The 19,062-nt window shown below is 34.2% G+C and overlaps 1 protein-coding gene and 1 long non-coding RNA gene across 13 annotated transcripts; one reads left to right on the top strand and one right to left on the bottom strand.

Annotated features, from left to right (window-relative positions):
- The first annotated feature begins 5,785 nt into the window (after nt 1-5,785).
- On the top strand, nt 5,786-12,057 carry LOC110878248 (integrin-linked protein kinase 1). Its single transcript, XM_022126526.2, has 12 exons — nt 5,786-6,454; nt 7,492-7,566; nt 7,658-7,762; nt 8,209-8,294; nt 9,358-9,478; nt 9,587-9,666; nt 10,322-10,384; nt 10,483-10,601; nt 10,780-10,865; nt 11,045-11,169; nt 11,601-11,732; nt 11,822-12,057. The coding sequence occupies exons 1-12, from the start codon at nt 6,035-6,037 to the stop codon at nt 11,826-11,828; spliced, it is 1,419 nt and encodes a 472-aa protein (XP_021982218.1). The 5' UTR covers nt 5,786-6,034; the 3' UTR covers nt 11,829-12,057.
- Nucleotides 12,058-13,852: 1,795 nt separating this feature from the next.
- LOC110878257 lies at nt 13,853-18,197 on the bottom strand. 12 transcript variants are annotated; one of them, XR_002557782.2, is made up of 7 exons: nt 17,616-18,190; nt 16,284-16,355; nt 15,727-16,178; nt 15,506-15,617; nt 15,207-15,418; nt 14,937-15,074; nt 13,853-14,135 (listed from the first exon to the last, which is right to left on the bottom strand). It is a non-coding gene; the product is annotated as an uncharacterized LOC110878257 (long non-coding RNA). The 12 variants fall into 12 exon arrangements; XR_004861802.1 differs by having other exon boundaries at nt 15,727-17,692; nt 17,753-18,197; XR_004861803.1 differs by having other exon boundaries at nt 15,727-17,692; nt 17,790-18,197.
- Nucleotides 18,198-19,062: the final 865 nt, after the last annotated feature.

Here is a 19,062-nt window from a genome sequence, read left to right as displayed (position 1 = left end):
TGCATAACACGCCTCGCGGGGTTTCCGCAGGTGAAATTTTGGGGGTGTTACAAGAAGAGATGTTGGAATGGAGATTTGTTGGTGGCTATTTGTGAGGGCATGCGATTTACGAGACAAACAGTGGTATCAAAAGAAAAGTGCCAAAAACACGTTTAGGAACAGAAGATTGAGCAAGAATGGGAAGGTCGGTTTCAACCATGTGATGATGACGGTGTTCAACGAAACCATTTTGCTCACTTGTGTGAGGATTTGATAATTTGTGTATTATTCCAATAGAGAGGCAAAGAAGCTAGTTAAAGGTATAAATTTGCCACCCTAATACGTTTGAATCCTTTTTTTTTACTTTGGTCCTAAAGTGTCGCTCAACCATATTAACAAATTTTGTGAAGGTGTTGTAACATCAAATTTTTTGTGTTAAAAAAAAAAAGCACATGTGACAATAAAAAATATCAATGGAAAGCATGAATAACAATAGCTGTGACAAGACAAAACATGTGCAAGGCCTCAAAGATTACAATATAAGAGACCAAAGAAATGAGAACTACGAAATTAGAATTCGATAAATGTAACTTTTTGCCCAAATGACAAGTAGTTATGAAATATATTGCAAGTTTCTAGTAACAGGAAGATAACAATTTGAAGTATAAAGTTAAAAAGACGGTAATGTAGATAACCAAGCCTTCTATGCCAAACAATAGAAGACACTTTGTAGCAGAAAAAACGGTCTTACGAAGAGTGTGGAGTTGCGAAAGACGGAGAGAATAAAGACCATGCTCACTGACCCGTAAGGAGGATAGTGTGTGTATGTATACATCAATACTATACTTTAGTTAAAGACAATAAAAAACTTGCTTTTGATGACACAAATTTAAAGTAATGAAGTATATATAAAAGTTACCAGTTGTTTAGAAAAATGAAACTAAATCAAAAATAAAAAATTACGACATTTTTTACTCTCTTGATCGTAATTGTCAACATCTCATCTGAGCCATTGATTTGTCTTGATTATAGATCCAGATCCACTTTACACGTTTCTCACTTGAATTATTTTTATTTATTGATCAAGCATATAGACATAAAGATATATCTATCGTTACCTAGTCTATAAGATTAAAAAATTAATGGTTTTTATATTTTTGGAAAAACACATACACGTTTCAAAAGATTAATACATACATGATTGGTCTTGGATATGATTTGAATTGGTCAAGAGGATTGGATTGGAAGCAATAAATAGGTGCCAAAGCTAATAAATTGACTAGTGGATGGAGGATATGGGGCTTGGATCATTACTCCACTTGTAAAATATTACAAGTTGCAACAATTTTATATTGAAAATAATTGAGTTTGTTACTTTGTCTTTAACTAGTATTTCTCTACGTTACGGGACACAGAGTCAAATATCTCTTTCTCATAATATGTATGTTTGCGTTTCAGTTACTTGTATATGCTACTGATAACACGATCTAAAAAAAATAACACCGAGTCAACTAATTAAAACAAAACATTACCATACTTTTGTTAAAAAAAATTAAAATGATGGAAAGACTACAATTTTAAATTGCAAGCAAAATTATATTTTTTTCAGGACAAATGGGCGTGTGCCAAGCAGCCGCTACCTGACACAAGAATAAAAATTACACCAAATCAACCAATTAAAACAAATCACTACTATAGTGTTGTCAAAAAAAAAAAATTAGAACAACTATAAATTTACACTGGGGGGCAAAATTGTAATTTTGCAGGAAAAAAAAACAAAATCGATAGGAAAACCGTAAACTTGAACTGAGGCCAAAATCGTAATTTGGCTAAGAGAAGAAAAAACAAAATGCAAAAGAAATTTAAACGGTGCAAAATTGTAATTTGGCTGGACCAATGAGGGGGTGCCAGACAGCTGTCTGACACTATTCCCCCTTATTGTATTTGTAGTATACTAGTTTTTGCTTCGCTTGCGTTGCGGGACACTAAACCGAATATTTATCTCTCATGACATGTACGTCTGTGTTTCGGTTATTTGTACATACTACTCATAACACGATCTCAAAAAAAATTACATCAAGTCAACCAGTTAAAACAAAACACTACCATACTTTTGCTAAAAAAAACTAAAACAATAGAAAGACTATAATTTTAAACTAGGGTAAAATTGTAACTTTTCAAGATAAATGAGCGTGTGTTAAGCAGGCGCTTGACACGAATAAAAATTGCATGGAGTCATCAAATTAAAAGAAAACGGTATCATAGTTTTGTAAAAAAAAAAAAAAAAACTAAAACGATTGCATAACTCTAACTTTATATTGGAGGTAAAATCGTAATTCGGTTGGAAAAAAACAAAAAAAAAACGATGACAAAACTGTAAATTTGAACTGATGGTAAAATTATAATTTGGCTAGAAGGAAAAAATACCAATGACATAACTGTAAATTTAAACGGGGTAAAATTATAATTTGGCTAGACTAATAAGAAATTGTTAAAGAGCTGTCTGACACTATTCTCCTATTTAGTAAATGTATAAATAAATATAATATAATAATTTTAATACATAGGTAATTGGTAACTTCACCTGGAACCCAAAAATAGATCAATTATTATTATAAAGATGAGTAAACTGGTCATTGAATGTGATGTGGCATTTGTAAATTGTACTGTTTGATAAACACGCTTTGACTTTTTCTAAAGTCGAAATTACTAGATTTTGAGACGTAGTCTTTGTAAAAAGAATTATGATTGAATGTAACATTATTGAATTGTCACTGTGATATCGGATGTTAAAGCGTACGGGTTTTTGTGGTATAGGAATAAATATAAATTTGATACGATAGATTAGAGAAAATGGTGTAACTTCGATTTCATGTAATTCGTGGTTTTTGCCCGGGCTATATCCGTCTTGAAGATAGTGTTTTGGCTTTGTGTGTTTAATGAAAGTTAACTTCCAAAAAAAAAAAAAAAAAAACTTTGGCCAAATTGTAGTTTTATTACTAGTTTTCATTTTTGAATTGGAGATTAGTGATGGTTAAATTGAAATACGAATATTATATCTTAAAAATTCGTGTAATTGTTTAATTTTGTTTTGTAAGACTATCCGTAGTCGTGAGTTATTGGGTGTTTTGAGCCAAAGCACCCCCTCCCCCCACGCCTGATCTTCTGCCCCCATGGGCGTTGTTTTAGAGAAATTGGGCAGAAGCGTTCTTAACTCAACGCCATGAGCAAAAGAGTTTGGCCAATCACAGGTAACCATCTTTTTCTTTGGCCAATCACTTTTTTTGATGGTTTTTTTATTTATTTAATTCTTTACACCCATTTTAACATAATGCCTCACAATGCTCACATCCCAACTACACCTATTTTAGAAAACGACTCATAATGCCCCATTGCTGACTGGGTTGCCACATAACGCAAAACGCCTAAGGATAAGGGCATTACCACTACACATGGTCTATATGTTTATAATTATTATCACTTAGCATTTATTTCTTGTTTGTTTGTTTCACCAACTAAATATCAATAAACAAATTCAAATACTTGTATTTTTCTAAAATATATATTCACTTTATGAACCTAACTATCAATAGTCGACAAGAAACCAACCAACAAACGAAAAAAAAAAGATATCTTTTCGCAAAGTAATATCCCATTAACCACATAAATTGACATGTGCCCTCACAATCTTATTTAATTTATAGAAAAATATATCCTAACATCGAGACAAATTTCTTTTTTAATGGCAAGCGAAATTTATATTTATATTTATTATTATTATATATAATAAAATCTAAAGTAGTTTAGATTTTATTATATATAAATTTTAAATGAAAATTAGAATTAGAATACATTAGAATGGTAACATCATTAAAAAGAGATGAGCAAATGGTATCGGTTATAGGTACCGGTCTCAAATCTACCAAACCGGTGTACTTTTGGTACCGGTTCTGCACAGGTATTCACCGGCTTTTACCTTCAAATACCGGTGCTGTACTAGTACCGACCGGTACCGAATCGTACCATACTAGGTATATTCGGTACCGGTACCCACGTTTAGAGATTTCGGTAAAGGTATTTTCGGTACGGTTGGTATCGAGCTCATCAAATCCTATAACAACGTAGCAATGCAACTAATTGCACCGTTTATATTACTTTTCATACACACAGTAAGTAAACTGTATTTTGTTTGAATTGGGTTTTATATACACAACAACTTATTTTGCTTTCTTTTTTGTCTTTTTCTGTAATGAATGAATTGTAGCATGTAAAATTAACTTGGATATTTAGATTATTGATGAGCAAATCGTATCAAATCCTGTAATCAAACTGGTATCGTATTGGTACCAAATTTACTATACCAAATCATTCTCGATACCAATTTGGTACCCACCTTTTGGCGTTTTCAGAATCGTTACTTTCGGTTCGACACCGGTCTAGCACCATACCTGTATTTATTGATTTTTAGCTTCAAATACCATACCGTATTGTACCGAGCATTTTCGGTGCCGGTAACTAATTTCGATGATTTTTCGGATCGGTACTTTCGGTGCCGTTACCGGTACCGAGGTCATCCATATTTTAACGTGATAGCACCGTAATAACTGAGCTCCTCCATATTTTAACGTGATAGCACCGTAATAACTGAATTGAAAACAATCGAATTTCCAACGTGTAGGACGTGTGGGTCCTATACTTACCACGTCATTTTATTTATATTTTGATATTCGGTATCTGCTTGCTGTTGCTGACACGCGTTTTGCAGTCATTGGATCCCCACCGCAACGCGCGGGTGGAAAATAACTAGTTTTATTAAAAGATATATAGGCAAGCAAGGAATTAAAACCCAACAAACAAACCCCAAACAATAAAATATAGAGCACCACAACTAAGTAGGGTTGTACAAAATTTGATTCGAATTCAAAAAATTGAAAATTCTTATTGAAATTCGATTATCAAGTTTCGAATTCAATTTTTAAATATTCGAGTTTTATTCAATTCGAATTGATGATTTTTAATTCTAATCGATTCAAAATTCAAATTCAATTTACACACATGTATGTGTGTATATATATATATTATTATAATTATACGAATGAAGAAAACCTTATAAATTTCAGCCAAACTCTATGAGGCCTTATAATTAGTTTGTAGTAGTTCTAAAAGTAAACGTAAAATAATTTATCATATAGAGTGGATTTGAATGAAATCGAATTTATTCGATTCAAGTTTTAAATACAAATCGAATCTAATTTCGAATGGCTGATTCTATATACACCCCCCTCCCTTCCTGACTATACCCCCCTTGTGAGAGGAAAACTGTCGGTCCCACGCGGGCCCCACCTGTAAGTATGTGAGAGGAGGGGGGTGAAAAAAGTAATTAGGGTGGGTGTAGAAAGTAGCACCCTTTCGAATTTAGCATAAAATTCAAATAGGAATAATCAAATCTTAAACGAGACAAACAGTAAGACTATATGTTGTGGTCTAACTAAAAAGTGTTTGTTAAAATGTCACGTCACTATCACAGAGGCATTAAGACTTTAACTAATTCAACTTTTAACAAATGTGTTGTGATTTAAACACACACTGTCTCTCTCATCCTCACACTTGTTAAGAGGGTGGCGCCTCACCCACTGGAGACGCATCTCAACACCATGTGGTGACGTTCTCCAACGCAGGCAGGGCGTTATCATACAACGAGTGGTCTAACGAGGGAGAAAACAAAAGTGACCGACAACAAAAACTTTTAAAAAGTAGAAGGATTCAACATGAAAATAAAGAGAGGCTTCAACGACTTTCCCGGATAGACCGAGTGGCAGAGAGATTTGACAGACAATTTCACCACCATTTCATTTTCACACTTTCTGTGTTCATCAATCCAAATACAATAATTTCACACGTATTCCACCAATCATTTCACCCTTTTTAAGATTCCATTCAAATTGCCATCACCCATTGTTTTGTTTGCTCCCAATCGGGAGCTTTATACCAGCTCTCGATTGATCGATCTCATCTTCTTTACATACATTTTCTTGAATTGTAATTCATATTTGACATGGATAGGGCAGCCCAATTGAAACGGGGGATATCCCGTCAATTCTCAACCGGGTCCATGAAGCAGCTGAGCGCAAAGTTCAGCTTCAAGCGCCAGAGTTCGATGGACCCGCGATCGAATAACGCTCGGTTCAGGTTCGGGCGCCAATCGTCGCTTGACCCGCTTCGTCGGTCGCCTCCAAAGGATGATCTTACGCTCCCTGGGAACCTGGATTCCACTATGCAATTGTTGTTTGTTGCGTGTAAAGGTGATGTTCAAGGTGTTAAGGATTTGCTTGATGAAGGGGTTGATGTTAATAGTATTGATCTTGATGGGCGTACTGCTTTGCATATTGCTGCTTGTGAAGGCCATGTTGAGGTTGTTCAGCTTTTGTTGACCCGGAAGGCTAATATTGATGCTCGTGATCGTTGGGGTAGCACGGTATGAATTCAATTTCATCATATATTCATATTTGAATTGTTTGAAAATAAAACAATTTGAGGAATGAATGATTGATTGATTCAATCAAATTGATTGTTGTGGTAGCGTTAAAGGTACTTAAATTACCTTACCAAAGGCTCAAACTAGCCAACCCCAAAATGTGTTTTTTGTCCTTTGTACATACCCTGCAGTGTCGAGCTGTGGCCAAAGCGCGGCGTTTTGGTCCGATCAACCAGACAAAGACTGACGGGTAAAGACTGACGGGTGTCTGACGGGTCTGTTGACGGACCAAAATGCCGAGCTTTGGCCGCGTTTTGGTCCTGTCAACCAGACCGGGTGTCAGTCTTTTGTCTGGTTGACAGGACCAAAACGCGGCCAAAGCTCGGCGTTTTGGTCCGGTCAACAGACCTGTCAGACACCCGTCAGTCTTTGTCTGGTTGACCGGACCAAAACGCCGCGCTTTGCCCACAGCTCGACACTGCAAGATGTGCATATAAGACAAAAAACACCCTTTTGGTGTGCCAATAGGCAAATGGGTGTGCAAATAGGTACACCCTTACCAAATTGAATAAAAACATAAACCGATTATGGTGGCAGGGTACTAGTTTGGTACCGGTAGTACCAAAATACGGAAACCAAAAACCATAAAAATGAATATTGGTACCAATGTTTTCGGTACGGTGGTACTTTGTAAAAATGCTCATCCCTATGTTTAAGTCATGTGAACGTACTCTTGCAGAAATGCAGGGTAAGGCTGCGTACATCAGGCCCAAGTTGGCTTGAAAACCCGTACCTCGTGCTCGTGCATACGGGAGCCTCGTGCACTGGGTTTGCCCTATAGTTTTGTTTAGCTTTCCTATTAGTTTGGTTAAAGTTTGAATTTGATATTTCTAAAAATATTTTCTTACATAACAAATAAAAATTTATTCATCATGATATTATTCACTTGATAATTGATTCTAAGATGGAATTGTTTCGGGTTTTCATGTTTGTTTTATTCAAGTTCTATGATACCAACATGTGTTTAATCATGACAGGCTGCTGCTGATGCAAAGTACTATGGAAATGTAGAAACGTACAACATATTGAAGGCCCGTGGAGCCAAGATCCCGGTACTATGTAGTTAATGTATTTTTTTAGTATGTTGATATTTTCTACTTTTGGCTATTATGACAACTGATGAACATGTTTTAATTTTGGTAGAAAACTAGAAAGACGCCTATGGCTGTTGCGAATCCTCGAGAAGTTCCGGAGTACGAGCTCAATCCTCTAGAGCTTCAGATTCGCAAAAGTGACGGCATCTCAAAGGTAAGATTGTTTATATAAGTCTCTAGAGTAAATTGCCATTTTAGTCCCTGTGGTTTGGGCCATTTTGCCAGTTTAGTCCAAAGGTTTCATTTTTAACATCTGGATCCAAAAAGGTTTCATCGTTGCCATTTTGGTCCAACTGACTTAACTCCATCCATATCTGTTAAAGCTGCCAAGGGCATTTTTGTCATTTCATTTTGGTCCAACTGACTTAACTCCATCCATATCTGACAAAAATGCCCTTGGCAGCTTTAACAGATATGGATGGAGTTAAGTCAGTTGGACCAAAATGGCAACGATGAAACCTTTTTGGATCCAGATGTTAAAAATGAAACCTTTGGACTAAACTGGCAAAATGACCCAAACCACAGGGACTAAAATGGCAATTTACTCTAATTCTCTAATTCTATCTCAAACCTTATATCAACTTTTGTACATTTTGACAGGGGACTTATCAAATTGCTAAATGGAATGGCACAAAAGTTTCGGTGAAGATACTCGACAAAGATAGCTATTCGGATCCTGAAAGCATGTATGTGCTTAAATATTGTTTTCTATCTGTTAGCCTTTTTATATAAACTAGATGAAGCGGGTCGGTAATGTGTCAAAACGCGTAATTTTAGGTGTGGGTTCGGTTGCCCCATACAAAGTCAGACACTTCTTTTTTTCAAATAAGTACAGTGTGTACTGTGTGGTATATGATTACAGAAGTTGCAATATATTAACAATAATCTTTTTTTTTTTTTTTTTTTTTTTTTGCAAAATATTATATGGAAGGTTTTATCATTTATGCACCAAAACTAACTTCCTGTCAGCCTGTGACTTTCAACGCATTTGACATGTTGTTAAGCTATTCGTTTTAATTTAACTGTTTGTATAAAATTTTCAGATTAAGTCCATTAATATTTGATTTAAGATATGGTCCATTAATATATAACTAAACATAATCTGATTTGACCCATTTGTGTTTAATTTAAGGGCGTGCGTGTGTTTTCGTCGGTTTCTTTGAACTACAAAAAATATAGTCTGATAAACGTTGATCCTAGGATATGAGAAAAGACTAATGTCACACGCATCCAGCTTAGTTCCAGCCATTTAATATCTGGTTTCTATTATTGTATTTGACTTCTGTATATTTTATTTAGAGGTTGCGATTCAGATCCGTGAATTGGTCGATTTGTGTTATGATTCATAGTTAAATAAAGGAAATGGATCAGGGTTGAAAGGGTCCAACATGTCAATATCACCCAAATTGTATTTTTAATTCATCCAAAATTTTTTCATTCAAAAACCTGAATATTATTATTATTATTATTATTATTATTATTATTATTATTATTATTATTATTATTATTATTATTATTATATTATACTGAGTTGACACTTGACACATTAGCTACTTATTAAAAAATATGATAATAAAGTGTTAACGGGTCAGTCTGAACTGTTTTTTTTTTCCATAAGTAAAGGTTACACGTTTTGACCCGAACCTATGTTGATCTATTACCTAACCTGCCCAAACACTGTATTTTGGCTTCGCATTACACTGTAATAATTAGCATTAAACTTTTTTTTACCGTTTATAACCAATGCAGAAATGCTTTCAAATATGAGTTGACGTTGATGGAGAAGGTGCGCCATCCTAACGTGGTTCAGTTTGTCGGAGCTGTCACCCAAAACGTACCCATGATGATTGTTTCCGAGTACCACTCTGCAGTAAGTCAAAGAAAACAAAACCAAAAAATAGTAGTAGTACTAATAATAATAATAATGACAATATTTATAATAAGATAAAAAAGCTTGAATACGTAATGAATTTTTCAGGGTGACCTTAGAGCCTATCTTCAAAAGAAAGGACGCTTGTCGCCATCCAAAGCTCTTAAATTTGCTCTCGATATTGCCAGGCAAGTAGAGTGTTACACACATGTTTGTAAATTCAATTCATGTATGTTAGAACGTAGAAGGGGTCATTTAAATCCATGTGTAAAGTACACGGATGGTGCCTATGGTTAACAAAAATTTTGAATTTAGTCCCTAGCTTTTCAAAAGTACATGAATGGTCCTTATGGTTTGTATCCGTAACGCATTTAGCCCCCAACTTTTGCCGAAAGTACATGGATGGTCCCTGTGGTTTGTACTTTGTAACGCATTTAGTCACTAAAAGTTGGGGACTAAATGCATTACAAAATGCAAACCACAAGAACCATCTGTGTACTTTTGGCAAAAGTTGAGGACTAGATGTGTTATAAAGCACGAACCATAGGGACCATTCATGTACTTTTCGAAATCTAGGGACTAAATCCAAAATTTTGGTTAACCACAGGGACCATCTGTGTACTTTACTCTAAATCCATCGATGTGAGAAAAAGCCCATTCGGGTTGTATCTAATATATAATGGATCAATGTGGTAAAATCCAAAATATTAGCTAAAAAGGAAATAAGTCAAACAGTTTAATCACTCAGTAACATAACTCATATAAGTTGATTACTCGCTCATTTGCATATTATATACTTTTTATTCGACACTTTTCACATCTGAGCTGAATTTGATTTGGCAGGGGAATGAATTATCTTCATGAATGTAAACCCGACCCAATTATCCACTGCGATTTAAGGCCAAAGTAAGGCAACTAATATAAGTTGATTATTCTGTAACATAACTTGTATGAGTTTGTGTTTTGAGATTTTTTTAATAATTGAAATTTTGGTAAGGTGCCAGAAATATTTTGCTGGATAGTGGGGGCCAGTTGAAGGTTGCAGGATTCGGGTTAATCAGACTGTCAAAGATTTCACCCGATAAAGCAAGATTAGCGCGATCTGTTAACATTGATCAATCAAGTAAGTTCAGAAAAACAACAGGATTCTTCTTTTTTCTTGTTTAGATTTAGCAAAGATATATGTAATGTTACGGTTTTTTTTTTTTTTTTTTTTTTTTTTTTTTTTTTTTTGTATAGTTGTGATTAACATCACATTGTACATTGTCATTATTGAGACTGAATCTGAGTGTCGCTTGTAGATTTATATGTTGCACCGGAGATTTATAAAAATGAGCTATTCGATAGAGGTGTGGATGTGTACTCTTTTGGCCTTATTTTGTACGAGGTACATTTTTTTATACTCGTATTAATATAGATGTACATCTTCAATTTCGTATAATCTATTTGTATGTATCATGTCATGTCATTTTGTGTTGGTTGTTTTGTTAGTTTCTTGGAAATTAAAGATTATCTTATACCGTAAAACACAAACGTTGATCTTGATATTGTTTACAATGGTGTCAGATGATGGAGGGTGTCCAACCGTTTCATCCCAAGGCTCCCGAAGAGGCTGTTAGGCTGATGTGTGTAGATCTCAAGAGACCCGCGTTCAAGACAAAATCTAAATATTATCCTCCAGACTTAAAAGAGTAAGTCACGTTATGCACTCAACATTGATTGTGCAGGCGATACGAATGGGTAACAAATGTGTTAAGGTCAAATGGGTAACTTATCTTTCGGGTTGGGTTGACCCAAAACATTTTTTTGTCTAAACTTCTATAAATAGTTAGCATATCAAGTATCATTTAGATGATTATATTGTTTTAGTAGTAATCTTACTTTTTGAATAAAATTACTTATGAGGTTTTATGTGTTCACAATGGTTTGAAGGACTTTCGACCCGTTTGACCTATTTGACTTGTTTCCTTATAAGCTACTTTTTACTCGTTAACGTTGAAACATAACTCCAATAAACCATTTTATAATTAAATGGGTCAGAATTGCCACCTCTAAAACTAATTTTAATTTTTAAGAGTTTTATCATTTTTATTTTATTTTATTTTTTTATTTTTTTTTGTAGATTGATTGAGGATTGTTGGTATCCGGATTTGGCGACAAGGCCAAAATTTTCAGAGATCATCATTCGACTCGACAAAATTGTTGGAAACTGCACGAAACAAGGATGGTGGAAAGACGCGTTTAAGCTCCCATGGTATGCTTTGTAACAATTCTTGTCTATGAAATTCAAATTTTGGGCATGTTGTGTTAATAAAATATATTGATTATAAAATATTGTTGTAGGAAATAAATATGGTTGGTTATGAATGGCATGAATGTTGAAGAAGATGAAGTGGTTGAGGTGGTCTAGCTTGTATGGGAGTAGTGAGGGGCTAATTTGTAATTTTCAAGAGTTGCAAAAGCTGCATCATAAAGTGGAATCTTGTTTTTTCTTAAGTTTTGTGAAAATTGTTTTCGTGTATTTAAAGTTGAAACTACTTGTGATATATTATAGATCATTTTAATGTCTTTTTTTACTAGCTTTTTCTTTAGTTCTCATCATGTCATGCATTTTAATAAAACAAAATGAAAATCAAAGAAATAATGATGGTGGCATGTAACAAAAACGAGGTGATTAAACCAATAAATTTACGCGATTTATACATTTTAGATAGTTAGAAACTATACAAGTCACTAAAGTCACATAATTTTAGATATAAAAGCACTCATGTAAGTAAAATGACGTGACAATGAATATGATAATAATTCATGTGATGTTAACTAATATCGTTTAATTTATGTGATTTTTGGAAAGTAAAACTGTAAGATTTGATTTTCATATTCCTTGGTTTCGGGTTTCAAAACACGTAATTTGTTTTATTTTAGTTTTTAAGTGAAGTTTATAAGAAAATAAATGGATTTTAGGTTGTTAGGGTTTTGATTCTTCTGGCTCTCTCCCTCTCTAGATGGCACGCCCCAGAACCAAAAAGTGACCTTTTTTATTAAGTATTTTTATTCCACAATTTTCATTTCCACCCCCTCATTCTTTTAGAACATGTCACTTTCCTCACATTTACATACTAACTTAGTTAACTTTCATGTATACATAAAATCTAGATTTACTAAAACTTATAAAAGTTTATAAATGGTAAAAATTTATATTTACTATTTCTTTTCCGTCAAAATATTGCGATTATAATTTTTATAATATGACATACGAAATTTGGGGTGTTACAAAAGCCTCAGATTACAAGATTGGGAATAAGATACAAATACGGCACGATTACAGGTTTCCAAAAATGAAAAATACGAATACACTTTCTAAATAAGGAAAGTACAGAAATGCGAAGCATTACATGTGGTGCAATAATAACCACCAATGCTAACAACGTCGACCAATTGCGAATAGCTGTTCGTCGGTACATAATTGTGGTGCCAACTACAAACATTGTCACTGCGTTCACATGGTTATTAGTCATATATATTACCATGGGGATACAGTTGATTGATGAACAACCAACCCCACGCCCTTGAAACTCCAAATATTATATTATGAATGATTTTTATGTTGTAGCATCTGATTCGCTCACATCACTTAACCAATCTGATTATGCACATCGTCTGCACCCTCGGTTTAGTTGAAAACTCACTCGACCTCACAAAAATACGTGAGGGATATCCCGGTCACTACAAGAAATTTGGTTCTTTACCAACACAAAGTATATGTGGGAAAAAGCATATAATGTGTTTGTAGCTGTCTTTACCTACATATAAAATAAGTGTAATGATATGTAGGCTCATGACTGTGGATATAGGTCATTACCCACACATAAGTTATATGTAGGCATATAGCAAGCAATACCTACACATATATGTGTGGCTAAAAGCCATTTATATGTGTGGTTAAAAGTATAATAATTTGTTTAGAAGACATCTGACGTGGCAATTGACGTGGAATCCGACATGGCATCCAACGTGGCATCCGACATGGCAGTTGACGTGGCATGAATATATGTGTGGGTAAAAGTAATCTTATGTATAGGTAAAAGTAATATTATGTGTAGGTAAATGTTGAAGATGTTTAGGTATTGATATTAATTTGTGTTGAAAAAAAAGGTTGATGTGTTGGTAAATATATTTTAAAGTGTAGACATTAACCACACTATATGTATATAAAAATATTCAAATATGTACAAAAAAATACCAAAGCAATATGGAAACATACGTGAACAAATTAAGATTCTTAATTAAACTAATAAACATCAATCTTACAAACAACCAATAAAAGTACTCGTTCTATACCGTCCGGTGGACGGGTACTTTGCCATAGTAATATGAAAAAAAAAACTTTGAATATAAACAAAATCAATAGCTTACAATTGACACAGGTCCATTCAACAATATATTTCATAATCAACTTGAATTGCACACTTCTAAGTGTCAATTCTCTCCACTTGATGTGATAAACTCCCAACTAACTTTTCCAGATTTGGAGAATAGTGGCAGCTGGCGATGATCATGTTGTGCTTGGCTCGTTAAGTCGGTGGCTCCTTGACTTGTCTCTCATCACCATTCTAATTGGTCCCTACGATTGAGTTTTTCACATCAAGAGTTTCACCTACAAAATCAATCAAACAACATTAATAGAAATTTGCGGCTTATTACATCCTCAGAAATTTTTGATTTGGGTCGAAATAGATTAGCTTGGTTACCGAATACAAATTTGACGAATTAAAACGAAAAGTTATATAACTAATAACATTATTTTTTGGCATATTGGAAATAAATAATCCCAACTCACTGTTATTGGCCAATAATAATCCCAACTCATTTAATCACCAATAATAATCCGAACTATTTACTTTTGTTTGTAAAATACTCCCACGTTAAAAAAACACTAACTAGGTTAAAATATTGCTGATGTGGCTTAACATGTATGGACTGACGTGGCTGGTTAACATCTTACATGTGTATAAAATGATTATCAGCCTCATTTGCACACACAATCGCACTATCCTTCAAAACCCTAATTCTACAAATTAGGCAAATTCAGTCGATTGTGTGTGCAAATGAGGCTGATAATCATTTTATACACATGTAAGATGTTAACCAGCCACGTCAGTCCACACATGTTAAGCCACATCAGCAATATTTTAACCTAGTTAGTGTTTTTTTAACGTGGGAGTATTTTACAAACAAAAGTGAATAGTTCGGATTATTATTGGTGATTAAATGAGTTGGGATTATTATTGGCCAATAAGAGTGAGTTGGGATTATTTATTTCCAATTTGCCTTATTTTTTATATAAAAGGAATTAGTAGATTGTATGCTTCAATCCATTTAACCCATTTAGCATGTTAGGGATAAAACTCATAGAATCAACAAATATTTCAGTAAGTAAATGGTACTGAAAAGCCACCTCTAGGACTGCTGGTCTTCTAAGTTTCGACATAAATGAACATATCAAACAGAAGTGTAGGTGTCAGTTTAACTGGATGCTTTTGAAGTAAATGCCTTCAAGAACATTTGTTATATCATATATTCGTCTCTTATTCACCTGTAACATTATAACTTCTTTCAACAGAAAAAAAAAAAAAAAAAAAAATTACCTAAAGATCTTTATATCATAAGTTAGTTAAAATTAACTCCTACAGGGAAATTCCTACTGAATGTTGTTATCATAAGTTACCTAGATATCTTTTATATGGACTGGTGTGAGGAGGTGAATCTGATTTTCACATCTTTTCAACCATTATGGACTGAGAAAAGAGAGCATAGTCCCATTGCGTGGTGGACTGGTTCAAGGAAACCTTCAACCGTTGCTTAAGGATTCTCCACTTTTTTTTGAATATGAACAACTTGCAACCATCTGACGAACGTATGCGCATCCTTATTCGGAGACTGCTCAATCCAATTCTAAACTACTTAGGGAGCCTTCAATTGATTAAAAAGGTAGCATGGTCAACAAATTATAAGCCTCAGACATACCTAAAGAAAACTTGTCACTGTTTTGGGCTTCTTCTCTGATTAACCGAACTGCAGTATCAATATCATCTTCACCGGTTAAAAAGACAAGTATATCAATATCCCCATTTGGCTCCTATAAGTTAAAACAACACATACATAAAATAATTATAGAATACTAAAAAGTGTAAATATTCGATATAGTAAAAAAAAAAAAAAAAACTCATACAGGAAAGTGGGTGTACTTTATCATAAATTGACATCACTCTTGAAAGAGTAGCGCAACAGCTTGGGAGGGACAATTAGGGTTTCAGCATTCTCGTGTGAATGGTGTGCGATACAAAGATAGTATGATTCACAGATTAAGGTTACAATATTTGGGCAAAAAATAACATAAATGAAATGGGCCTACCGATATTCTCGCCGATACGACCGATATAAGAATCACAAAATATCGGCGATATCTCGGTATATATCGCCGATATTCTTGCTACCGATATTATATCCGATATTTTAAACAGATATTTTGGCCCAGGTCCGATAACCGATATATCGCCGAGATTGACTGCACAGAGGTTAACTTATATGTTTTATTGTATAATATCGTTGGATTTTCCTACAACATACCTCAACAGACGAAATTGTAAATTTTGTCTGCAACCCACTATCTTCTCCAACCAATCAAGGCTCCTTTTTTCTAATGAATATACAAAGTTGCAATACATTAGCCGTAATTCTTGATCGAAGTAATTAATTAATAGAGCTTAACCATTAAATTAAGTCACTGTTCTAATTAGAGAACCTGGTTTGGAAAAAATGCAGCCATGGGCTTCAGTTGTGACTGAAGCAATAATTAAGTGCAAATCGGTTGCATCTAAAAAGTCAATCATTAAGAAAATAAACATAAGTTGCTTAAAATACTTGCATGTTTTTTCTAAGGAGAGGATCATCCATCATTTCCCTTAACACTCCAACTATGAAAAACTCTTGTCAAGTCCTACACTAACTAAAGGATAAATATAGACACTCTTGACCTTCATAGCATCAAAGTAAAATCCACAGTGCAAACTTGGTTTCTTCAATTTTTTAATATTTTTTTTGGTTTATACATGTTAAGATTATTTGAACTTAAAATCATTGAATTTATCACATCTTCAAACCAAATTCTATAACCAACTCCCTCCCCAAGTTCATTTCTTGTGCCAGCCTTGCAGCAACACTTTGAAAACATAATACAGATTCAAAGATATTCTATAAAAACTCTAGAAAGGTAATAATGGATAATGGTGTCAGTCACGAACAAAAAATTCTAGCAGTAAGTACATGTGCGAGTAAATGTCTTGCTTGAGTACAAGCCGAGTAAACAATTATGCAGGGGGTGTCAAATAAGCATACATAACCATATCACATAATCCCTATTTATAGAGCTATCCAATGATGTATATAATAGTTATTGTATAATCGTAATACGATTGCCATCAAATGTGACTTTATTATATTACATAATTGCTGTTAACATGCATAGGTCTAATAGTTTGGTGAATGATTTGGATTAATTACATCTCTCATTAATGGTCGGGTTTGGGACGGCTTTAGGTAATCCCAACCCCAAACCCGATTAGATAAGCTTATCCCAAACCCGTCCCAAAACCCGTCGCGTTTCTAGCGGGTAAATACCCATCGGGTATCGGGTATACCCGCAGGTTTCGGCTTAACCCGTTAACTCAAATAGATAACCCGTTGGGTATACCCAACCCAAAACCCATCGGGTATCTATCGGGTACCATTACTAATCGGTTACATTTAGTATTATCACAATAAAAATATATCAAATAACTACAATGTATACGGAATAAAATACCTATATGTATAAAAAATGAATGTATTATATATATGCATATTTAATAATATTAAAGAAATTATATCGGGTATACATTCGGGTAAATGGGTACACTTTATCGGGTAAACGGGCTTATCACCAAATCCCAAACCCATCCCAAACCCGCGAAAAAAATAAAAACTATTCCCAAACCCGATTAACCAACCCCAAAGCCATCCCAAATGTGTCGGGTTTCGGGTTTACCCATCGGGTTCGGGTTCGATTACCATCCCATCGACACCTTGAATCATGTACCTGGGTAAGTATGATACAATGGAATGGTGTTCCCTTGTAATGTAAGGGTTTTCCACCAACACACGTGCCAAATTCACCTAATCCCAATATAAAGTTAGATTCTAGAATTAAAACAACTTCATGTATGTGTATCTCACATTCTACAAATCTACTAATATCCGAAACATAAGTTACATGTGCAGAGAGCTTGAAAATTCGCTGCAACACAAACAGAAGAAACATTTAATTAAATATAATGATAGCATCCTACACACCAAAATTAACAACACAATGATTTGATACTTATACAAAACCCTAATTTTCACAAAAAAAAATGATTACCGCAACCCCTAAATATGTAAATCAACCTGAGACTTTTGTTGTCGTTCTCTGTAAACATAGGGTTTTTCAATGTCTTTAGCGTCATGGGAAGCATTTGCCACTCCTGATAAAGATGCGCGCTATGTTTCAACACCATTGTTTTCGTTGAATAGATGGTGATTCGATGTTGAAAGTGACGATTTAGATGGACAACTGATTGTGATTACTTTAGGAATGATTATCGAGACGAACTAGTTATAGATGAAAACCGTAGCTTAGGGCATGTTTGGCTAAGCTTATTAGAGTTAAAAAGGACTTTTGGGAAAAGGAATTTTTGAAAAGGAGTTTTTAAAAAAAGTGTTTGGATTAGCTTATGGGGTGGGAAAAGCCAATAAGTTGTTTTATAAAAAGTGTTTGGCTTAGCTTATATGATATAATGGGGTAAATAAGGGGTATATTGGTAATTTGAAGCTTGAAAAGTTATAAGCTGGCCAAGAAGTCACAATATTGTGACTTCTTAAAAAACTCCTTTTCATTCATCTCAAAAAGCCATTTTCAAAAGCACTTTTCAATTTGACAAACACTAAAATGACTTATTGGCTTTTTTATTAAGCCAATAAGTCAATAAGTTACTTTGAAAAGCTTAGCCAAACATGCCCTTACTGAAGATCGTGGGTAGGTCAAAGTGAATCTAGAATAACTGTGAAAAAACCTCCCCCTCCCTTCTTGTAGCTTTTAATTACAAGGGTGAGGATTTAATCTCATCTCGATCCAATGGCTCACATAGCATATTGTTGTCTAAAAATAAGTTTTATAGTAACGCTCGTGTTTGAGTTGGCTCGCGAGTCTTTTATTTATAAAATTTTATTTAATATATATATATATATATATATCAAATTAAGGGCTGTTTGTCAACTTTTAAATGGTTAAGTGCTGAACCAATAAGAGGTCTGTACCATTAAAACATAATGCTTAATCGTTCAGAGGCAAATGTCTGCAAATGTCTGACCAATTCATATCAGAGTTCTTAACTATTCAGACTCAGTATAATACTTAATCATTCGGAGTTAAATGTCTGAACCATTCATACATATGCTCGCGAAACAAACAGTCTGAACCATTAAGTGCTAAACCAGTAAGATGTCAG

Source organism: Helianthus annuus, chromosome 1 (genome assembly GCF_002127325.2).
Source record: "Helianthus annuus cultivar XRQ/B chromosome 1, HanXRQr2.0-SUNRISE, whole genome shotgun sequence".
NCBI lineage: Eukaryota > Viridiplantae > Streptophyta > Magnoliopsida > Asterales > Asteraceae > Helianthus > Helianthus annuus.
Note: the sequence above shows the minus strand (reverse complement) of the source record. Positions and strands in the feature narration are given on the sequence as shown.

What these genes read in the sequence shown, in the direction of transcription:
- LOC110878248 (XM_022126526.2), top strand. Translation starts at nt 6,035, where the DNA reads ATGGATAGGGCAGCCCAATTGAAACGGGGGATATCCCGTCAATTCTCA. An exon ending in TATTCGGATCCTGAAAGCAT is followed by an intron (nt 8,295 to 9,357) that starts GTATGTGCTTAA and finishes TAACCAATGCAG; the next exon opens with AAATGCTTTCAAATATGAGT. An exon ending in TATCCTCCAGACTTAAAAGA is followed by an intron (nt 11,170 to 11,600) that starts GTAAGTCACGTT and finishes TTTTTTTTGTAG; the next exon opens with ATTGATTGAGGATTGTTGGT.